Raw genomic sequence first — 23702 nt, 5'->3', positions numbered from 1 at the left:
TTTATTGATCTCTCTCAGGTACTCGTGTAATGGTACAAACTTGTACAGTTTTTGTAAGAAGAAATTGGGTATGATTATCGGCATCAAATAAACAGATAAAATTCAATACAAGTTTCAATAAATTGTATATTATTACCGAAACTCCTCATAACTTGCAGCGTAAGCCTTGAAATGAGTGCAGGGAAAGAAATGTTTACTTTTGCTGGAAAGCGAATGTATCCAGACGTGACACGTAAGCGCCAATTAATTAAGTGATTCAGAAGACAAAACTTTAATTAATTAAAGGAGCGTGACACGCGCGCGGTCTTAAGCGCTAATTGGCGCGCCTCGCCGCGATTATTATGTCGGAAGAGGGATGAAAACTCGCAAGTTTTCCGGCCGCTGCGCGCGGCGGCGGCGGCGCGGGCGGCGCCGCAACCGAAAGAGAAACAATTCGATAAGTAATCGCAGTGGAAAATAAGCGTGTTATGGGGCGCGGGCATCAGTCGTCTATTATTAACAACGAGATATCGTTACGAGCAACAATATGGCAACAATATAGAATCGGAGCTTCTGCGCGTTCTCGCGCATTATCGGCCACGATGTGGCATCTCTCATCAATCCTGGCGGTGATGTTTTCGAGAAAACGAGAGAAACACCGCGATAAACCACGTTACACCGACCACCGACCCTTTTATTTTCCACGGTAGTCTTAGGCTGCAGCATCATTCTGTCTTCGTTGCACATCGAATATCAAACGAAGATAGAGCGATGCTTTCAGCTCTGTGAGCGTGAATCGGACCGCAGCCTTAACAATATGAAATATTTACAGTCACTAATGCGATGCAGGAAGAAACGCGAGCAGAAAGTTCGACTGTAGCCGGAGCGAGAGTAGTCGGCTCCGGCTCACGTTCTTCTTTCCCGACACGCGATCGTTCTCGATTTCTGAGAAACCACCGATCGCTTAGAAACGAGGAGTCATCTGGAAAGGATCAGTTTTCGTCTAACCGATGACGGTCATATTTCCTCGAACGAGATCCTCCCGGAAGAGAAGGCGCGGCGGGAAAAATTCGTGCGTTCGCGGCCGCGGCGCGACGACGGCGCGGAGACGGCCGGCGCGGCGCGTAAGAGCGAGAGATTGAAAATAGCTAAAGCTATTTTCTATCCTCGCGTAATGCACGTCCTTCTGTAGCTAATTACGGATCAAAAGATGGACACGGCCGTTAAAATTCGACGCAACGCGCGACGGTTTTACGGCAAAGTGCCTCCCGCTGAGGGTGCCGCCGAGAGCGGGGGAGCGATGACAGACACGCGATGAACAACACGAGGAGCGGCGCGGCGCGGCGTGTCGACGTCGCGCGTCGGCGAAAAATCGCTGACGTTGCTTATTGTTAGATTTAGGCTTCTTCGATAATAGGGGCTATAAGAGCAGCCGGAGAAGCGATATAAACGGGGTTAAGTTCGACCACGAGCCGGCCGTATAACGTCGACTACATATCGGCCGTATAACGTCGATCATCCGTTCTATCGGCTGTTTTCCTACCCGATTTTTCTCTCGCGCGGTACAGAGAGAAACTCGGCCGTGCAGCTGTGCCGAATCTAAGTCCGATTTGCGAGGCTATCACGTGCACGAACGTGATGGGCTGCACTTTGACATAACTGCACTTTGACATAACTGCCGCTGCCGGCGACGGCGATCCGGTTCGCGGGGGAGCATATCGCGCGCGTTATCGATAAGAGGAGTAAGATTAATTGTCTTAAGAGGGCAAACGTCCAATTTTAATAGAAAATCAAATTTATTGACTCGACAACAAAAATTTATAGTGTTTATTTTCCATCCTTTGTTTCTTCCCATTTTGTTTTATTTTTTTTTTACTTATTGTTAGTTCCGCCTTGGATAAACTTTTGTTGAAATTTGAACTCTCTTGTAAAGGGTAAATTTGATAAATTGGCGTGAGAGACCGCGCGACACTCCTATATAAATAGCGTTCTAATCGTTCGGGAGCATTGTGGAAAATATTATTTCTTATGTCTTATTGTCGCAACACGGTCCTCGTCTTGTATAAGTTTTCGAGATAATTGACCGATTAGATCGGCAAAGCCAATGTACTACATTCGAGAGCAGTCGAGATGCTGCCACGAGTGAATCAACGAACGGTAAGAAACGAGCGGTTATATTTGAAGCAATGACACTTACCGCACAGATGATTCAATCGGTTACGTCTATCTTCCAATTACTCGCTACACCGCGCGCGCGCGCGCGCTGATCTTTATCTACGAGGGCAGAGAGCACTCCTCTTCCGCGCCAACTTGATCGATATGAAATTAAGACGCGAATTACGTCCCTCTCTTCCCGATTTCATTAATAAATAAGACTATCAGTTATAATTGCGATATCGATGCATTCTTAAAATAAAAAAAAGAAATGCTAGAAAGAAAATCTTCATGTACTAGATTACAGGAAAAGCTCTCGATAACTTTTCTGCGCTCGACGAGAATGTTCCACCACACGGCTCGTGTCTATAACAGCGCCAGAAATTGTATGGCATTAGAATCGATATAATATGATATTAAAGAGTTATAGTAATTATATTTTAGCTGATCCTACTTGTCGTTTAAAGCGAGCAAAGAGCACGCATCTTACTCCAGAATCAATATTATCTATCACTAGACAAGTAGTTTCTAAGCGAAAAGAGATAAACGTGACTTTTAGCACACCCGAGGGTTAAGGGTTAAGGATGAATAAGAAAAAAAAGTATGGCAATCTTGTTCTCTTGCGTGCGAAACAACCCGAGATTCCATTTTATTTTTGTAATAACCGCCGTTTACCGTTCACTAGGCGTGATTCTCGGTACTGTCACGACAATCGCAAATTGCCACCGCGAAAGTCACACGAGTTCTCACGCTGATTTTATATGTCATTTTCGCGTAAAAACTCGTTGCGCAAATCAAGAATATTGTACGCGAAATGACATAATTACTAATAGATGTACTATATATAACCAATGCGATAATCGCAGTATTCGGTACATTACGATTTATAAACTCATAGTGAAAATATTTATAAGATAATCAGCGATAATTTTCACGACAGTCATTTTCATTTTCGAGATATTTTTAAAGCTCCGTTTGGAAAGACGCCTATTAACGCAGATGATGAATCGAGAAATTTTTAGAAAATAAATTATTTACATAATAATTCTGTTATAGCTAGACATCGGATTTTTTTATATGCAGATTGGTGGAAAAAAACAATTAATAACTTAAATTATGTTATTTATAATATCCAACATATTTACACTGCAACATATGTTAGGTATAAATATATTGGATATTATAAATAACATAATCTTAGTTATTAATTGCTCTTTTCTACCAATCTGTATATAAAAAATCCGATGTCTAGTGATTATTGAAACTGACGAAATAATAATTCGCAAAGTTAATCATTTATTAGATTGGACTTTATTTTCTTAAGAAGATAGGATAGTGTTGTTGACGAAAAATTGAAAAAGTTCCATCCATTGTAGGATCATCTAGTTTCAGCATGGCGCCATATCCCTGCTCAGAGGCGTTATTATCTATTCTAGTGGCAACGACACGTGTTTAGTAGATGTAATGTTTTTTCTTATCGATCGACAACGTCGTATTGTCGGAAAATTCCTTCCTAGTATCGATTAATTAAGAGTGGCATCGCCTCGTGTGGGAGCAGACTGTTGTTTCGTTTACGCCGTAGGGTCCAAGTTCAGTGTCCGACCTAGCTGTCATATAACCGAGAGAAAGCAACAGAATTTTTTCTCTATTTTTTCTTATCGTTGGCGCCAGCAATAGCTCAAGTGTGTTAGTTGATACTTGTCGGACCCATCGCAAAATAAGAGATAAATAAAAGGTATCGGCGGCACGCGAATCTCATATTTTAAAAATATTCATTGAAGTTCTCTTCTAGTTCGCTGCGGGAATTAATTAAACGCCTGACTGCAATATGCGAAAAACTGATATACCAACTGAAGCTGTGTGTAACATCTTTACCCCATAATTATAAACATCTTATTTCGCGATTAAATACAATTGTATCCCTCAATCTTTCTTATCTTTAATTTATAATTGGGGTCGGAATCATTATTATGGCGATTATTCTTGATCAAACGGTTAGGTTCTCTCTCGCAGCAAATTGACCGTGTATTAATAGAAACCGAGGGCTGGCTACACTTAGATAGATTTTCTCGTAATGCAGCTGCAAATGATCTTTTTATAACGGGAAAAATTGTGTCAGGTCACAGTGGAGCGTGTATTCCGGGAAATGGTGTAGAATGTATTTCGCATTTTTAGACACTTGTGGCTCGATAGCAGCAATTGATATGGCAATTCATTAACTAATTCCGCGCAAAATTGATGTTTTGACCTCAAACCTGATTATGAATATACTGATTAGGAGAGATGACAGCGTTTCACACTTCCGCCATAACAGCAAGAGTGGGTAAACAGGAAGAGAGTCAAAACTACTTTGTAGATAAAAGTAAAAAATATTAAACTGATGATCCGACAACGTTCGTCCGCGCGTGTCGAAAAACATGAAGAATCAGTTTTGTCGCAAAAAAATTCCTAAGGATGTTCTGGAGGTATCGGTTCAACCAAAAGTCATGGAAATATTAAAAACACCGATATTAAGGTAAATGTACCAATGCCGGGACACTTAAGACCTATGTCTGGGCACCTTTGTCACTTTAGTTTTTAAATAAATATAACGCAAATTAAAATCAAAGATAAAAATATAATACAAGAAAATTATTTTTATCTTTGATTCTTTGATTTTAATTCGCGTTATAACTTATTTAAGGAAAATGATGAAAATGTCCAAATATAGGTACGTGTCCAGGCATATAGATACATTTATCTTAACTCTCCAGAGATCCAAAGATAAAAAAATGTATATAAATAGTTACGGCAAGTCTAATAGAATCTAATAGAAAAGACATAGATTTAGTGACTGTGAACTGTTATTACTATTTCTTTCTTAAAAAAAAATATCGACAAAAAAATTTATGAAAGTGAATTTTCCCTGAATTTAACTTAATAAAGTGAAATCTGTGAAAAATCTGTGTAAAATTCCATACTACGCGCGCCGAAAGTCCAATCACGAGCAATAATTTCACTATTTTTTTTTTTGCAATTTCTTTAAAACTATGTTGTAAATCGTTTCAAATTTTACTATACTTTTGTTTGTTGATGATCTACTTGTGTGTAAAATATCACTGTATTGATAGTATTTACACTTTTCTCTGTAACGTCGTCAGGTTACGTGTTAAAACTCAGATATTCAAAAATTGATAACTTTTTATTTGAATTGTGAATCGATCCCCACACAACACAGGATATTTTGAGGGACATTTGTGCATCCGCTGGATATCCACCGGATATTAAATACCCACTGGATATCCACCGGTTATTGAGATATCCCACTTTATCTGTAGGACGTCCCTCAGATAAAGTGTGCTGTGTGGGTCTATTTAGCCCCGAACTTTGAAAGAGAATACAAAATATAACATTAAATTTTCATCAACTTCGTAGCATTTTGACAAACCATCCTGAACATGCTATATTAGTAGGCTGCGACAATATCGTTTTTGAACTTGTTGTAAAATATCACCTCAATTGCATCTCATATATTTTATCTAATTACTTCGCATTACCATTCAAAGGATTAGAACTATATTTATAGATTCATTCTCCCATGTCTCCCATTCCGTTTCTTCTTCGCGTGAAAAGCGCAATCTTTATTACGCAGAAGGTGACATCAACCCGGATTCGCCGGATTAGATATAGCTCGTCGCGACATGGTGGTCGAGAAATAAAGTATTTTTCATTGCCGGGACAGAACCCGGTATAAACCGGGCTATAAACCGACTTTACATCTCGTCGTACGGCACGTCAAAACAGATCTATAAAGCAAATATGTCTTTTCAGAAGCGCGGGCGTCCTTTCGCGGAATCTCTGGCGGAATATCAAAAAAGCGAATCCACACATCTGCCGAGGGCAGAGAGATCGCGTTCATTAATATACGAATTATAGCGATGGCAGAGAGAGGAGAAGGGAAGTTGCAACGGTGTTTTGTCTCTCATTAGCTCGTAAACAGTGCATCAATATCAGCTGCTTGCCAAATTTAGCGAGCAGCCATCGACTTCTTTATCAGCGCGCTTCGTCGCTTTTTCGTTTTCCACGCCTCCTACCGATCCCATTCGCGGGATATGTTGTACTCGCATTTAGCCTACATAATTATGTTACTCGCATTTAGCCAAGATAGTTTAACGAGGACCAGCTATAATATAAGATTCTAACTCCTGCCTCCTTCAATCTGATTATTATTATTATTATTAAGTAACTTCATTAATAATGAGGTAGGAACAGAATGAACCATTTACCTTCCCTTAGCATCAAATATTTTCCATAGTGGCCCTTTTATTGATTTATCAATATCTTTTCCTTACACATTGCTAGTATATCTTCAATTTTAGCTGCAATTAACTTTATCTCTACAATTTTAAATATACTCGGGGAGAATTTTTGACCGGTTTTCTTGCAGTTAAACAACTTAACATTTTGGTTGGTGGCACATTTTGGTGTCCCTTAAGTGAAAATTATCTTTGCGTAACTGAATATCGACAGAACTAATTGAGAGAATTGACTAGTATAACTTAAAAATCTTTGAAATAGATAGAATAGCTAATTATGATTTTTAGTTACGCGGGGTTTATTAGGGTTACGAATCCAAATAATTTGATTATTAATCGTGGGCCCTAAAGTGGGTTGCTTAATCATCTTCTTTTTCCCAGAGTACATCATAAAAATTTTACTATAGATATAAAATCTCCTTATTAGTTTGATTTATACTGATTATACTTTTTTACCCGACCGCGAGACACTTCCTCATCTTCCGTCTAATTATCCTTTTCGCAAAAAGCAGCTCTCGGCAGTTGCGACATTTTTTTGTTACCGCAGACGCGATACGATCGAATCTTTTTGCCAATTTCGTCGATCCATACGTCCCCTCGTAGCTGAACACTCTTCTTCGCGTGCTTCACGCGAATTTATATACGTCGGGGGCTGATATCATCCGTCGATCTCGTGCACTGACCGTACCGCAGGCGGACGAGATCATTACGGGTCCGTAATGGAAAAAAAAGACAGTCGAAAATTGACGACCTCTCCACCCTTCGCTCTTTTTTTCTCTCGCGCTGACGTGATCCGACGTTATCTTATCCGTATGTAACACGTCACGATCGCCTTTGGGACACCTCTCCTTTTTTCTGTATCTTTTGGATGACAGCGACTTGACTTGTTAGGCTTTTTTTGGGTAAGACTGGATTTGGGATAGTTTTTACAGATAACCCCGATAAGGACTCACCCAGCCGATAACCCCCATTGAAACTTGCAGGAGATGAACGAGTGGCGGCACGCTTTTCTCCAATCCACATTGACGGCCCGATCGAACCAAAGTCTATATTTAGATTATTAATCGAACCGGATACCAAAACCTGCGGTATAAATTATGAGCGATTGTCGAAGGAATTCTAAGAGAGCGAAGGTGTTGGACTTCTCGGATAAAGCACCTATATAGTAAAATAAAATCCATACAAAGCCACCTGTGAGACTTTTTTTAATCTTACAGATGAATGACAATATTGACAACCTACAAAATAAAAATAAAAATCTGTATGTCACAGGAAAATTAAATGACAACTTGATGATCCGATAACGTCCGCCTACGAGTTGATTATGTGAAAAATAAGCTTATCAAAGAGAGTCTTTAAATAATCATGTTAAGCTATAAACTCGCTTTCTCATGCTTATTTTAAAATAATATTTCACCCATATATACATTTTGCATAATTATATTCAATTATTCCACATGAATATAATCCTTGGAATAATCCTTCTCACGAATAATTCTAATAATTCTAAGACTAGATATCCAATCAAAATTGACAAGGAGAAACGCCGTAATCGGTCAGGACTGGATTTTGATTGTCCAAATAATATAATATAAATTAATATTGCTAGGGAAAAGAATAGTACGTAAAATTCACTAAAAAATCAATATTATATCATTTGGGCAATTAAGATCCAGTCTTGATCCTGACCGATTACGGCGTTTCTCTTGTCAATTTTGATTGTATGCACGGTCGTATGCTCACTTATTTATTGTCTAAGACTATCGTTGTAACCGAGGAGAAATCACGTTATGATTCGAAAAATTTGAGCTGTAAAATAATTTCGGTTCCTAGACCGGATATATATGTCAATTCAATTGTCCGATCTTATCGAAATTCCTTAAATAGTTCTCACTTGATTTATCAGCCAATAGGAATAAAGTTCTATTCTTGTACAAGCTGTCGGCATAGCAGGGGAAATGTACTTATCACGGGACCTATTTTTATTTTTGGACACAAAACACAATTTCCTGATTAAATTCTGATTTATCCTATTTCAAGTTCGTTGACGCTACTCGCCGGCGTTCTCTCGAACCATACCTACACGATATACGCGAATAAAGTGTCATTATTACATATTACTAATGCAGAATAAATGAGAGAGAGAAGATTATGCGCTGATATGCTTGTGCATATATGTACTTACATGTATTAATAGCTTATGTACTTTAATGTGAAAAATTAACTTTCAGCGTTCTTAGAAATCTTGACCTTATTCTCACCTATGTGATAATCGATGAAACTTAACGCGGCTTGAAATTGCAAGGGTTATTAAGCGGCCTTAAAGAGAAATAATGCGCACATTCCATTAATTATAGCACGCTATCATCCGCTGACTTACAGATAAGTACATTATGTATCACGTGATTAAAAAAAATATATTAGAGTAAAATTTCGTAATTCAGAGAATTATTCTGGTATATTCTGCACGTGGATAAAAATACACATAATAAGAGATATAAATTTTCTACAAATCTCGTCGCGTCAGCAATAACTTAAACGATAAGAAACTTTTTTCCGCTCATTCGAAGTAAATATAACAAGGATTATGATCGATTCACGGCCAATAATGGTTGTTGAAACAATGTCAGAATTATATACACGTTTATTAAATAATTCAATATTCGACGTTTCGTGCCATACTAGGACTTCGTCAAAGAACTAATGTCGATCAATAAATACATATTCTACATTATTATACGGAGCTAACTAGGGTCACATTTAACGCCAGCAATAAAAAACATAACGAGTCATACCGCAATTACAAAGTCAACAATCCTTGTTATAATAACTTATATAAATGACTGAGCGACTCATTAATTCCTGTGTGCAACTCCCTCCCGTAGCTTTTTTCATTCCTTTAACCAGGGACATCGATGGGCCAGGTGCACGAACTAAATATAGCCCCCTTAACACATCGTTCTTCATTTAAAGCTATAATGGAAAACAGCGCGCATGTTCCGTATACCAACCGTGCGGTCGCATCGAGATGTGTACGCAACACCTGAGGACGGAATAGTGTTTTGTACCACTGATTGTGTGAGATATTTCCAATCGTTCCTCGCCAGACAGGAAAGCGGGGAGCAGAGAAAGGGAGGGAGGGAAGGGAAGAGAGAGAGAGAGAGAGAGAGAGAGAGAGAGAGAGAGAGAGAGAGAAGGAGAGTATCGTATTAAATGCAACGCGACGTTGAATATAGTCGTAAACAATTAGTCGCAATACTCGCAATACCGCTCACGGGCGAGCCGAGTGTACGAGCAAGTGCATCGAACCGCGATGCGCGCCGACGAGCGATGCAATGAGGCGACGAGTCGACGAGTCGGCGACCGGCCGGCCGCCGCAGCCCGGCGCCGTGTCTGCGGAAGAAGAAACGCGGCGTGAAAGGCGAGACGCATAATACGAAGTGATAAAAGTCACCGAGAAGTCCCACGATCCCCCTTTAGGGTCTTACGTAAAATTAACAACAACAACAACCGTCTGGTTGCGTCGTAGCTCGTATAGCGCGACGGCACGTGCGTACCAAATACGATGCGTCAACAATTGCTTCGCGATCAGCTGGCTACGCGATTCGGATATTCTTGAAATCGGAAGCGCGTCTGGGATTTTATGACGTTGTTCCCTCACATAACGCGTTTTTTTGCAACTTACACGTAGATCCTACGCAATATGTTACTCTAATAATAAGTAATGACGCAGTTGGAGTGACGTCGCCCCGCGCATTGTTTATTACGTGCGCCCACCCTTCGAAGAGCGCGCGCGACAGATTGCTATGAATAATGCATCCATTAAATATCACCGGAAGGGGTTCGTACGAAGGGGTTCATATAATCGATGGTACACCCTACCGAGAAATCAGTAGCGATAAAGACATGGATAGCGATAGTTCGACGTTGCCCGTCAAGAAGAGGAACAGTCCTCCGATGCTCTGGGGCCTCAGCCTCGCTAAGGAATCTTTCAAGACGATCAAAGTGATCTTACTGGGCCAGCCAGGCGTCGGCAAATCGGGTGAGTGATCGATAACAGTTTCTTCAGCGGACAAATTATAAAACACGGATATGCATCTAGTTGAAATCATTAAACGATTCATTTCTTCAATTAAATAAACGGAGGTCTACGTAACAAATAAAAATGGATTGAGAAAAAAGTTAACTTATGACTAAATATTTTCAACTAATTTATTATTTTTTTAATCGAAATGTTTATGTATTTAAATTAAATACGACATATTAAATCTAACACGTAAATCTGACGTAATTTGACTCAAATTATACTTAAAATATTTTAATTTAAAAAATAATAATCATCAGTTGAAAATATTTAGTCAAGTTAACAACTTTTTTCTCAGTGTAGTTTTAATAAACTTCACGAATTTGCATATCAAAGATAGCGCAATTTTCTTAAGCGAAGAAAATACGGAAGTAATATATTTCTAATGTCATTTTTGCTTTGAATCCTGTAATCAGCTTTAGCCGTGCGGTTCGCCACGAAACGTTTCATAGGCGAGTACGATTGCACCACGGACAGAATATACCGCGTGGACAATCATCTGGGATCTTCGTGGGAAATAGCGGATCCACCCGGATATCCACCCGCCTCCACCGAGCCGAAATTACGATGGGCCGACGCGATAGTTCTCGTTTATTCGGTAACGGACCGGGTCAGCTTCGACGAGACCTCCCGCCTGAGGTACGTTTGTCCCTCTCTCCCTCCCCCCTTATATATTTTATCAGAAGATAATTGCACTCTACGATATATTAAATTCGTTCGAACGCGCGAGGTATGTGCATGTCGTGTATTTACAGGTTTTTGGTATCACACGCGAGAAGAGGCAGAAAGGTGCCACCGGTCGTGTTGCTTGTGGGAAACAAGGCCGATCTCTCCTGCTCGCCGGGTGAGCGAATGGTGTCTGCCCTGGAAGGCCAGAAAAGGGCAAAAGAAATCGAGGCTCATGCTTTCCACGAGATTTCCGTAAGGGAATCGGTTGATCAGGTAACGACCTGCGTGTAAATATTTATATCTTTAGTCGATTCTATATTCGCGCCGAGTAAAGGATAATCTCATATTATTATTATTATTATAAGATAGAGAGAAAAAGAGAGAGAGAGAGAGAGAAAAAAACGGTTCTTTCGCGCCTCGGTCAAAATAACAATTGGGTTCAGATTATGGTATCATATCATTCTTTTCTTTGACTGTTTAAAAATAGTACTGATCTTCAATTTTTTGATGCCCCGAAAAAAATCGATAGGCTATAAATGAACGCGAACCGCCTGCGCCCACGCGATAAATACACGATGCGGTTAATCTATCAGCTAATCGCAACGAAGATTATTATTCTAAACGATTGTTTACTCCGCGGTCATGGCATTTGCGCGTGATCGGCGGAGCCATAAACAAATCTATATCGCCCGTCCTCAAGACACGCGATACAAACAACAGCATTTTAGTATTTTTATCTACGTATTGTAATGACGATGGATCAACGCATTTCAGTACTCGATAATCGCCGAGTATCGGAGCGATAAAAATAATTAATGTAAATAAAGCTTTTTGGGAACAATTAAAAAATAAGATATTTAATTATATTATAAATTTAATTTAATAATTAATAATGAAAGTTATTTATAAGTATGAAATATCCAGAAGCTAAAATGAGTTTTCTCTGATTTTTCTACAAATATGACAAAATATATATCGTGTCTAAGATAATTCTTTCCTAACGATTTTGATAGAATATATTATTGATTTCATATTAATGGAATAATATTTAATAATAATTTTATTATTGTGATTAGTACGCTTATTTAATATATAAAAATGTTGCACGCGAAGAAATAACGTGTATAAAACACGATTTAACAGTAAAATTAAAGTATTCTGTGACTTTGCGTATGAAAAAATATTTAAAAAATGGCGAATGAGAGACGTACAGCAATTGATTTTACATGTATCGTAAACACGCACCAGAGCAAAAAGAATTACAGAAACGTGGGAGTGATAATGTTCATGGCGTCGAAAGAATATTTCTTTCTTAGATAATATCGGGTCTTTATGTAACGGCGGCCCTGACAATTTGCGATTATTTTCTTTTGACAGGTCACGGCCATATTCATGAACATATTGAGATTGCTGACCGAATTGCACAGTTCAGGACAGCAGCAGGCATTTTTCAGAATGAGAGCTTGCACAGACGGAAGTATAAACTCTCTCCGTTGTACGTCACCTCCTCCACTGGAAAGAAGATTTAGCATCTCCGCTCGCGGGAATTTATTGTAATCGTTAGATTAGTCTCGAGAAACTAAATAATTTTATTCCACGAAACATCGAGCAAGAACACTGTATAAAAAGATTATATTTTAAATGTTTTAATAAATCTGTATTTGTAAGAAAAATTACTTGTGTTAGATGAATTCATTAACAACGTTTCGAACTTTCATCTTTGTCAATAATATTATAGATACTTAATGCCGGCAGTTTTAAGATATTTTTTACAAAAAGAATTACATGGTGTAATTGCAAAATTGATAATTATATTGCGTAGCCTGTAGATATATTTGATCTAGCCGTGTCTTATCGCGAGCGCAAGAGCTTTCGCATTTTCGTCCTGTATCGCCGCTCTACAACGAGCTACTGCGTTTGAGGCAGCTTTTCCAACTGCAAAAATATGATTGCAATAAAATATAAAAAAAGAGCAACGGTTCTACAATAAAAACGTTACCTCTGAGCCTCGCTACACGCTGCACCCCGATGTTCAGTTCTTTCAAGCTAGCCGCGAGCTCCCGATGACTGTTGAGCCGAATCTCGTGCTCTCGAATCAAGTCACCGTTAATGTTCTTCAACTGCATTAGTTTCTTTCGCATATCGTCAATATTCTCGAGGATTCTAGCATCTTCTAAGCGAATCACAATACTCTTCAGAAGAGTGGCACCGCCCGCGGCTTCCGCCTGAAGTCGCGCGTCGACTTCCTTTAAACCTAAAAAATATTTCGATGTTATTCAAAACGCGTCCTTTACAGCAGTAGATCTCGCTCGAAAGATGACTTTCGCTTAGAGAAAAATCGATTGTCGACGGAAATCTACCCCCTTCTTTTCTAACGACGTACCCTTAACGCGTTCCAACGCGTCCAACATCCTCTTCTCCTCCGCGGGGAACGTGGCTTCTGAGTTTAGTTCTCTGACGCCTAAATACATAGCGAGAGATTGGATAATGTCGCCGGCAAACGTCGCATCATCTGTCTGGATTATCACTTTTCCACCGGCGTTCGATTTGAAGCAGTGCGCCTTGTCGTCCCGCATCCCACGAAGCCACACTTCGATGCATCCGGCATTCGGGCCGCCCTCCACGACCTCCAGTTCCTCTCCCAGAATGAGACTCTGGTTCAGCCAAATGGCGATCCGCTGTGGTCTCTCCGCGACCTACGGGATTACGTATTCGTATTAACATTAGCATTAGCTTTTTAGATATTATTAAAATATCTACGAAGTTTAAACGTTACTCACGTCCGCCACAACGCCATTGTTCGATAATTCTTCTGGGACATGTTGAGGCTTCGGGATGCGCTCGTACATACAAAATCTTGGCAACTGCCGCGTTATTTCGAAGACCTAGCGAACGTTAGAGATATATTACGATTTGAAATTTACATTACGATTATGTTCCGTATATTTTACAACAATTATCAATTACCTGTAGTAGATCGGCACCAGATGGTCCGACGTACACTTTAACGTGAATGTCTACGGGATCATTCTTTGCAGGATAAAGCGCGATCTCTAACTCCCCTTGCGGCCGGTTGGGATGGGTGACCAGCGTCTCACCCTCAAAAACACCCTCAGCAAAGACTATGGCGCAATGCACCTAAATATTATATTACATTTACGAAATCTCGCGACTTTAATAATACGGTTCCATTTTTTTTTTGTTGAGGAAAAATCGAATTGAATTTAAATTGAAGAAATCAAGAAATTTGTGGACGGAAGGGAACTCTCGAGCGGTTTCAGGGATATCCTGTACAAATGTAGCGTATTACCAGAAGCCCAGGTCCAGCGGCAAGCGCGACGCGGGCTGCACCCCTCTTTGTCAGCAGGCTGATGGCTAGTCTCGATCCGTAGTACATATTAGAACCCGTCGCAGCCCTCTGTCGCAATTCCATCTGGAGTGCCTGCTTCTTAGCTAATAGTTCACGAATTATCTCGCCGGGTTCTGGAGCTTGCATGGCAGAGCCAGTGCTGTATCCGCGCACTACAAAAAGCGTGCGAGAGTAAATGAGAATTTCGCAGCAAGAATCGTAGTTGTTTAGCAAGGAAAACGAGTTCCAAAAGTTTATACCTTCACCGTTAGTAGAAACCACCACCAGATCAGGTTTGCCCGTTCTTCGATAATCAGCTTCTACTATGCCCGCCACGCCGGATAATAGTTGAATCTTAAACATGACCTCACCGGTGTTATATGTTCTCGCATCCACTTTTCCGCTGCTCCAACCAGTGATCAGCTCCGGTACACCATCGCCGTTTATATCGAAAGTGGTTACGGTTATCACCTTGTGCTTTGACTAAAATATATTTTGCAAATCCGATTAAATTGTTTTAACACGCGCGCAATTAAGATGTAAACTTTCTCCTATAATATGTAAGCATTTTACCTTAACTCGCCATAGTCTCTGTCCTGCTTCGTAGACCCCGATTGTTCCGTTTTCAAGAGCATAAGCGAACTGCCTATTCGGGAGATCAGTGAGAACAACGATCGCTGCTGTTTCCTTAGTTTCCCAAAGCATGCTGTCTTTCTTCTGCACTCTAATTTCAAAATCTGTTGTACCCGTCAGTAACTAAAAAATTAAGTAATAAAGTCGTACAGTAAAGAATATATAGGGTGTTATTCTTAATCCTGATGCTTCAAGCGTAAATCCAGATTTCAAAATAGGAAGAAAATTTGTCAATAATTGATATTAAATTGAACGTGTTTACTAAGAATCGCCTTATACTCACTTCATTTTCTCCATCTCCATCAAAATCAAACGCTGCCAGTGAGGTAACAATACCTCCCATTACTGTCCAAAATATTTCTGTTCCATGCGAATCTAAGACTGTCACCGAGCAGTTGCCACCTACCACTACAACGTGGTTTGGTAGCCAGCCGACTTTTGCAACAATCATACAACTTGCACCGTCCGACATCTGAAGTAATCAGTATTGTAAGCTATAGATTCTGCTATAACTTAACTCGAAATCATAATCAATACCTCCTTGTAAAAAACATCAGCATTATCCTCGACGTGATAAGCGAGAACGTGAGAAATAGTACCGACCAAAAGAACATCCCTCTCATCTTCCCCAAGGCGACCAGTGCATAATGATTTCACCTAGATAATATGAATTTTCGTACACTAAGAAAGCACGAAATAAAAATATAGAATGATGCGAAATTTTATTTAATGCGTGAAACAATTCGTAACATTTTCATTCCAGCACATTCGGACCTCGGTACCAATTTGGAGCTCCGCAAGTTCGCCGCTCCATGACAATCTTTTACTCGACTGCTTGTGATCGGAGTAATCGACCTGCGGTTGCCTGTGTGGACTGTGCACCAAAATAGTTCCGCCAGGTGTAGCAGCCGCAAGGCACGCATGCGAGCCGTCAAATTTTCCACTCACGACAAGACCTGCCTTTATATGCCTCTGAATGTTTAAGGAGAATTCTGCCATTCTGAGCTAGCGTTACATTGTCGCGATATGCTTTGCCAATGTTGTGCCTTTACCATTGGCACGGTGATGGAAATATTGATTTTTACAGCTGACTCTATCGTTTGTAGATGTCACAACTGTACTGTACAATACCGTACAATACCTACGTTATCATTATTCTGTTGTATTTAGAATAACGCAGTCAATACGTCCAATTTAGTAATTGTATTTATTTTAGCAGAAATGTAATTATATATATATGTATTTCGTAATACTTTTAATTATTATTATTAAGTATAATTATTATTGATATTATTTCTATCACTTTATGAAATTATACTATAAATTTGAATAATTTCCACAAGACCACTCTTTGGGGTAAAATGCACCCGCAGGCACAAATTATTTTTATTAGATCATTGTCTTTGTGCACTTCCGCCAGCTTCTGGATTCGTCGCGGATGATAACAGCAGAAAAATCAAGAAAGGAACGATGTACATCCACTGCAACAGAAATAAACGAGTTGTACATTGACTCTTGTATACATATACATGTGTACAAACAATCTACAAAAACAATATTCTTACGTATTTCGCAAGGAATGAACGATTGTCTTTGGTTTCCCCTCTCTCCCTTGCTTCTCGTTCCCGTTCGAGCTTCTGGATATACATAGCGGTGTCTGGGATTGGACCGCCATCCGGATATTTGACCACAACATTGGTGGTCCACATGTTCGTGAAGGGATTATCTAGCGTACAGGGTCCCGTGGATGAAATGCTCACAGCTATCGGCTCTGCTGTACTGTCCAGCCATATCGTCATGACGTCTTCCAGATCCGAGCCAAGCAGGTAGCACTATAAATTGAAAACAATGAGCACATTCAAACATAATAAGAGTCTCCGCACAAAAATATAAGGAACAAGAAATAGATATTAGCCATTAGGACTAAGGAATCAGGAGTCAAGCTGGTGTAGCATTGATACATGGCTTCTGATAGGTTAAAAATCTATTGTCTGTTTCTGTTGCCTGTGTTTTTAATTATACATCCAGTTTTATTCCTGATTCCTTAGTCCTCATTGCTAATTCTGTTTTGTATTTTTCATTGTATACGGGGGCCTTAAAACACAATGTACCGTCAAATGAAAGAAACTAATAAGAATCGTCCACGAGTGTCATGTTCCTCGATCAAGATATTCTAAATCATCTTGGGCGAGCATCCTGGAGTAAGTTCTTATCAAGGAATCTATCTGTAGGACGTGGACGATTTCAAGGGGCTTGCTCGCGAGACATTTACCGCTGGCACCGAGGTGAGGAACACGATTTCGCTGCCGGAAGAGGTGCGAGCCAGCGCCTTCAGTCTGTACTTGCCGTCGTGCTCGGCAAGATTTTTCAGGGCGCTTATCTGGGCCGGCAGCAGACCGTTCTGCCCGACGACGGACGCGCCGCTACGCACGCTGGACACCGTGATGTTTCCCCGTTCCGTGAACACGGGCACCGGGTCGTCGTTGAACGCGTGCCCTAACCTCAACTGCAGCCAGCCGTCGTATTCGAGCTCGCTCTGGAAAATTAACCCTCGCGTCAAGTACGGGCACAAAGACCCGCCGCTGGCGTTTTTATGAAACGTCGAAGGCTCCACTTACCCCGCAGACGAGCGAAGACGCGCAGAGTAGCGCACCGACGACGACGTACAACGGATGCATTTCTTACGGCGCGACTTGGCGCACGACGCTGACAGCTGACAGACGCACTAGGAATTGCTAGGAATATAATTAAATTACGAAGTCACCGACGCAGGGGCAGGGCCACGTGTCATTGTGCAATACCGCTTTTTAGGGTTACGAGTCACGGCAGCTAAAATACAGCTATCGCTGCGACCATGCAAACTCGGAGTTCTCCGGGAGAACTCGCTGACTGACAGTATTGACGTATTGACAGTGACACTACTGACGTAACTGACGCAGTGACGCAGTAAGTACGCCTGTACGCATCGCACGAAGATTTTGGCCACGTTCCGTAACGCGCATATATGCGCGCATTTATCTATAGTATACGTAACGTTTACTATAGAAAATGCGCGCATATGCGCGTTACAGAACGTGGCCTTTATAACGTGTGGCCACGTCGAAGGTTGATGATCAAATATTAAAATAATTATATAAAATAAAAAATACATAAAACATAGGACATTTTTTACTTCTATTTATACAAAAAACTCTTTTAGTTCGTACAGTATGTCATATGTGACATATATGTGTGTTCATTAATGGTAATTATCATCTAGTAGGCGAGCCTAAACCTATATTTTTTTTCAATGAAAATTCCAATTAGTTCGATTGCGAGAATACGATGCGGTTGACGAAATACGAGACATTCTGTACATAACGATCGTTTTATTATTATTAGGGATTAGGTGAGCGAGTGTCTGGATCGCTGTACAGTGTAGAATCTTCAATAATTATTATTATTATAATGTTTAATTTTAAAACAGTACAATATCATGTGCGATTACAATTTGTAGAGCCTAGAAATATATGATATATCTCAAAAAGTTAACTGCTAGATAATTGCACGAGTCAATTAATTATTTCTGCGTCGTATGATAAAATCACACCAGCTACGTGCCTTCTTCCACAATCGGAATGCAAATGCAAACAACAATATATGATACGAACATTACGAACATCCGCTTCCTCGCCTATCTTATATTCGTATACAGAATCTGTTTTCAACACGAATTTCTTGTCGATCCTTTTTACCAAATTATTACGAATCAATACCGTGTTCTCGAGATATTTATCTAAAATCTCCTACTTGAGTGCCCTTTATTTTATTTAATTTTTTTTTGTTTTGGCAAATCTTTCAGATGCGACATTTGTTCATCTCAATCCTTCAGCTCCTTGTCGTAGATAAAGACCCCGAGGCCTTCCCCGACTCTCTCCAGATTAGTCACATGATCGGCGATCTCCTTTATCGAGTCCACCTGCTCCTGCAGGAACTCGGTCTCCAGGAAATCCAGGAAATTCGCGTCGTTGTGCGTCGAGGCGATCCCGTGCAGCTCGAGCAGCTTCTACAAAAATTAAAAAACGATCGATCGATAGAATAAAATCACGATTTTGCGTCGAATTAGCGCGAAACCGGACACGCGCGGGTCGCCTGACCGCGAAGCGGGAGAAAAAAAAAACTGGCTGGAGGAGCTGGGATTTGAACCCAGGACTTTCCGCATGCGAAGCGGACACTCTACCACTGAGTTACACCCCCAATCGCTACATGGTAGTGTAAAATCGCGCTACTTCCACTAACGCGCGTGTTTAGCGGAAGAATTTATACCACCTGTAATAATTAAATTAACGAACAACGCGAGAACAACCTTGAGACTCAATTAGCGAAAAAAACGCGCGGTCGGATTTTATTGTTAGTTTACCTGTCTGATTTTCAGTATAGTATTTTGATTTACAATAAAATTTATGGCAATCATTAATACCTATTAAAAACTTAACAATCTTAACAGCAACATTGTTAATAATTTAATAACGGTTTTGGACGTTAGTTATAAATTTTATCTTGTGAAAGACGTCGACATATATAGGAGTGACAGTCACTTCTTCGATTTGAGATGGGAAAAGAGAGATCCCTCGTTTAAATTAATCAGATTCAATATCGCCAGGTTAAAAGTTCAGGTGTGTCCCAGGTGTCCCTTTCTTTACTTTGCCACGCTATTCCCGGCGGGTAAATCGATTACGCGCGCGTGCGCCCGCGTATACGCACACACAACACGCATACACACACCTGATTCACTTTCTTCTCCAGCTGCAGAGCCTCTGTCATAGCGTCCTTCGCGCCGTTCCAGTCTCTCCTGGATGGCGCCTGGATGTCCATCAGCACGACGTCGCCGCCCCGCTTGTTCTGATAAGTCAGAAATTTCATAGCATGCTCGCGTTCCTCGCCCGACGCCTTTTTAAAGTACTTATACAGGCCCGGTAACGCGACGTCGCTCCTGTCGAAGTAGTACGCCTGCAACGAAAAGCGTGGCATGGAAAAATCGCATCGCGGGGGAGCGCGACATCACGCTTTACAAAAAACATCGATATATATATGTAGTATCAGATTAGAGAAAGGGAGACGGAGACGGAGCTAGAGGGAGAAGCGTAATGCGGAACTCTACAACGCAATAGCTGAATGTATTCGACGAGAGCGAAAACAATAACGGACGCGAAGATATCTCCCCTCGCAGAGCGTCTCCAATTACATGAACGTAACTTTTACGTAACATCCAGATCGGCATGAAAGATTTAAACCAAAACTGTCATCGAGAGGCGCGCGTGTGCGACATAATATACAGAGGAGCGATCTACGATTATATCGGATTGCGCTCATTGTCAGGTGTACACGCGAACACGAGCGGGGTGTTTCGATCGAGAGCGCGGTCAAGGGATGACGATGACAGAGGGACGACCGGAAAGTTCTGGGTTGTTGTGTCTGAATCGATACGCCGACTGACCATGGACAGATAAACATAACTGGCGTATAGCTCCAGATTGATTTGCTTGTTGAGCGCGTCCTCGCACTCCTCGTGGAAGTTCTGCCGCACTAGACTCATGGCTGCGAGACGAGGGTGGCCCTCACGTCGCGGAAAGGGACTGCGACCAAGAAGACTGGCACTGCGCGCTCGCGATCTCGGCCTCGACTACCCCCCGATCTCGATTCTCGTTTCGTTTCGTTCGCGCTACGAGGATGACGCGTGACGCGGACGTCGGATATAAGCACGGTGCCGCGGAGTCTCGAGGACTTTCATAACATTCCGCAATTGGCGGAGCAGTCGGCGTCGAGGAGTGCGGGCCGTGCCGTGACACTGCACGCAGGCGCGGAAGCACCTCGGCGCCTCGGCGTACATACCTCGACAGTTAACGCGGAGAAAAGACTCCCCCTTGTCAAGACCGCGGCCAGGAAAAGAGGCGCGATTGAAGTTAACGGAAAGTTCAGGACCGCGCGGGCGTGAAACGCCGCGATTTGTAAAAAAAAAAAAAAAAATAAATAACGAAAAATGTATAAAATGTATAAACTAAACTGCGATGCAACGCGCACGCTTGTCATACGGGAAGATAAGACTGAAATTATCATATTTTGCGACGATAAATACGATATACTTTGCACCTGAGGCTTGAAATAATTCTGTCCACTCAGAAGCATCAAAGAATTCAGCAGTGAAGTCTCGTGCAAAGTCTTGATAGGTGAAATTTGGAGGATACCTTTTTCTCATAAAGTCGGCAAATTTTGTAGTTCTTTTCTCCTCTACAATATCATTTATAGAATTCTATAAGATATCACATTATTCTCCATAATATTTTTTAATGTAAGAACTAAGATAGTAGATATGTTCAACCTTTCCAATGATTCCAAAACCATTCGGAGCCAAAGCTGGGCACGCTGAATACACCCCAATGAATAAAGATTTCAAACTTTGCCTCATCGACCTCATCGTACCAGGACGGAAGCGGTCGACTGTCTAGACTAGACCAAATTGGATCGTATTTGGGTGCTTTTGTTGCAAATGGCACAAAATTATTTTCATCCCAGTTTGTTATTACATTAACATATGCCTCTACTGTCACACAGAGAATCAGTACGGCGCACCAGATACGTACAAACGTCATCCTGCCAGTAAAAACTTGTAGTGAAAGCAATGATTGTTAAACGAGTCTTTTATTCCTATTGACTGATATTAAATCTCGACGAGAATTCTATTTCTGTATATTGTTTTGCATTCATATTTAGAGATTAGATTAGATTAACACTCCATATTGTTTTAGGACAAAGATCACATTATTATTGATCGACGCTATATAATTCATGTGTACAGTTCAACATTTTTGTGGAACGCTGTAATTCCGCTAAAACCCTAGAAAAAATTTTAAATAATATTTATTATTATATTTAATCTAAATTAAATTAGCATGCATGTATAGCTGTCAATTTATCGTAAATTTTCAATAATTGGCATTCAAATCGAAAATTCACAATTGTAATAGAAATCTTTATAAATTTCGAAAAAATATTTTTCAAAAATTGACAATTGTAGATTTGATGTAGATTGATGACAATTGTAGATTGACAATTGTAGATTGACTTTATTGTGGATACGTAATTACAAATGTTGGATTACCAATTTCGTGTTACATAAGATTAATTCAGAGTAAATGTTTTTATCTCTTCACTGAGGTCATGTTATCTTTCCAATGGTAAATTATGGTCATGTATGTAAATGTGCATCTCGGCTCCATTTGGCTGCATTATCGTATTCACAGTGTAATTAAAGTATCATCCAAGGTGCAATCTACAAAGCAGATGTAGATAAGAAGTTGCTCGTGCAATCTACTGCTTGTATGAAAAAAATGATATGTTATAGAATCTTTTTACGTGGATATCTGTCTGCTGGACCACGGGGACCTAACCTGAAATGATGTTTTATATTGGACAATGGACCGCTCGAAACGCCACTCGCACCCATTTTCAACGTTGGAACTATTTGGCATATCCATTTTCTGGCACTGTCGATAAAGTCTCTCCCCTTGGTGCGTGTCCGTGCTGCGCTTATGATTTTCGTGTTGTGTAATTTTACATAATATATTTTTGCAATATTAATAATAAGTTCAATTACTGTACACCGTACATGCAATAATAAAATTTAATTGCATAATTTTAGTTGATCAACTGTACGTTTTTATTAGCCATCCATTTGACTCACGTATTGTCACGTACCAAAGTTGCATATTCAAATATTTCGTCATTATTAGAAAAACGTGATAGACACGGAAACAAATTGATTTCGGGAAAACTGGCGTCACAATTCATTTAATTAGTAAGCAAAACCTGCATCAATTCTGTATTTTACATTCTTTGTAATAATAACATTTAACTATCGTGTATATAGATTCGGCATTCGAACTTGGCGATCGCGCGCGTCGTGTCGCGCGCGGGATCATTATGAAGTTGGCGACGTTGGCGTGGCGTCACTACTCACCCTATTCACTCTCGAATCTCCCGTCGTCGCGAACGGAACGTCTCGCGGATACAGGATGGATCATGGATCCGTTCGTCGTGGCATGTTTAACCGGTAAGCGCAATCGTTATTGGGAGCTTCATATTCAATCGTGTCTTAATATTTGACACTCGCGCGACGTAGATTCGACGCTCGGTACATCGCTCAAAAATATTTCTCGCGATGCGTTCATTCGGCCGAAATCGATCGCGCGGGATCACGGGAGAGATGGCGCATCGTGACGTCACTCTCTAATCCCTCGTCATCGCGAACGGAACGTCGGCGGGTACAGGACGACGGGTCTATTCGTCTTGGCTCGTATATAATCGCTATAATCGGTAAGCGCAATCGCTTATGAGCTTCCGTATTCAATGGTGTCTTAGTATTTGGCACCCGCGCGACGTGTAGATTCGAAGCTCGATACATTGCTTAAGATATTTCTCGCGATGCGTTCGGCCGAAATCTATCGCGCGGGATCACGGGAGAGATGGCGCATCGTGACGTCACTCTCCAATCCCTCGTCGT

General features: G+C 40.7%; 4 protein-coding genes and 1 non-coding gene across 8 annotated transcripts; 1 reads left to right on the top strand and 4 right to left on the bottom strand.

Moving 5' to 3' along the window:
- The first annotated feature begins 9870 nt into the window (after positions 1 to 9870).
- LOC112454433 (ras-related and estrogen-regulated growth inhibitor) lies at positions 9871 to 12854 on the top strand. The gene is made up of 4 exons (XM_025015819.1): positions 9871 to 10470; positions 10929 to 11151; positions 11268 to 11454; positions 12559 to 12854. The coding sequence occupies exons 1-4, from the start codon at positions 10242 to 10244 to the stop codon at positions 12736 to 12738; spliced, it is 819 nt and encodes a 272-aa protein (XP_024871587.1). The 5' UTR covers positions 9871 to 10241; the 3' UTR covers positions 12739 to 12854.
- A 101-nt stretch (positions 12855 to 12955) lies between these two features.
- LOC112454432 (Bardet-Biedl syndrome 2 protein homolog) lies at positions 12956 to 16376 on the bottom strand. Of its 2 annotated transcripts, none has more exons than XM_025015817.1 (11): positions 15914 to 16376; positions 15701 to 15820; positions 15447 to 15635; positions 15104 to 15286; positions 14791 to 15013; positions 14492 to 14703; positions 14149 to 14319; positions 13962 to 14066; positions 13565 to 13877; positions 13181 to 13435; positions 12956 to 13116 (listed from the first exon to the last, which is right to left on the bottom strand). In XM_025015817.1, exons 1-11 carry the CDS (start codon positions 16160 to 16162, stop codon positions 13022 to 13024), a joined length of 2115 nt encoding a protein of 704 aa, XP_024871585.1. In that variant the 5' UTR covers positions 16163 to 16376; the 3' UTR covers positions 12956 to 13021. The 2 variants fall into 2 exon arrangements, with proteins under 2 accessions (XP_024871585.1, XP_024871586.1); XM_025015818.1 differs by having other exon boundaries at positions 15938 to 16336.
- An 87-nt stretch (positions 16377 to 16463) lies between these two features.
- Positions 16464 to 18165, bottom strand: LOC112454434 (ER membrane protein complex subunit 10). The gene is made up of 4 exons (XM_025015820.1): positions 17782 to 18165; positions 17436 to 17699; positions 16729 to 16995; positions 16464 to 16644 (listed from the first exon to the last, which is right to left on the bottom strand). The coding sequence occupies exons 1-4, from the start codon at positions 17839 to 17841 to the stop codon at positions 16558 to 16560; spliced, it is 678 nt and encodes a 225-aa protein (XP_024871588.1). The 5' UTR covers positions 17842 to 18165; the 3' UTR covers positions 16464 to 16557.
- A 153-nt stretch (positions 18166 to 18318) lies between these two features.
- LOC112454435 (soma ferritin-like) lies at positions 18319 to 22745 on the bottom strand. 3 transcript variants are annotated; one of them, XM_025015822.1, is made up of 6 exons: positions 22556 to 22745; positions 22302 to 22472; positions 21522 to 22037; positions 21293 to 21430; positions 19928 to 20152; positions 18319 to 19208 (listed from the first exon to the last, which is right to left on the bottom strand). In XM_025015822.1, exons 4-6 carry the CDS (start codon positions 21326 to 21328, stop codon positions 19023 to 19025), a joined length of 447 nt encoding a protein of 148 aa, XP_024871590.1. In that variant the 5' UTR covers positions 21329 to 21430; positions 21522 to 22037; positions 22302 to 22472; positions 22556 to 22745; the 3' UTR covers positions 18319 to 19022. The 3 variants fall into 3 exon arrangements, with proteins under 3 accessions (XP_024871590.1, XP_024871591.1, XP_024871589.1); XM_025015823.1 differs by having other exon boundaries at positions 22302 to 22745; XM_025015821.1 differs by lacking the exons at positions 21293 to 21430; positions 21522 to 22037; positions 22302 to 22472; positions 22556 to 22745 and adding an exon at positions 20640 to 20965.
- On the bottom strand, positions 19328 to 19399 carry Trnaa-cgc. Its single transcript has one exon. It is a non-coding gene; the product is annotated as a tRNA-Ala (tRNA).
- Positions 22746 to 23702: the final 957 nt, after the last annotated feature.

Source organism: Temnothorax curvispinosus, unplaced genomic scaffold, assembly GCF_003070985.1.
Source record: "Temnothorax curvispinosus isolate PA1 unplaced genomic scaffold, ASM307098v1 QBEX01005075.1, whole genome shotgun sequence".
NCBI classification, from domain to species: Eukaryota; Metazoa; Arthropoda; class Insecta; order Hymenoptera; family Formicidae; genus Temnothorax; species Temnothorax curvispinosus.
Note: the sequence above shows the minus strand (reverse complement) of the source record. Positions and strands in the feature narration are given on the sequence as shown.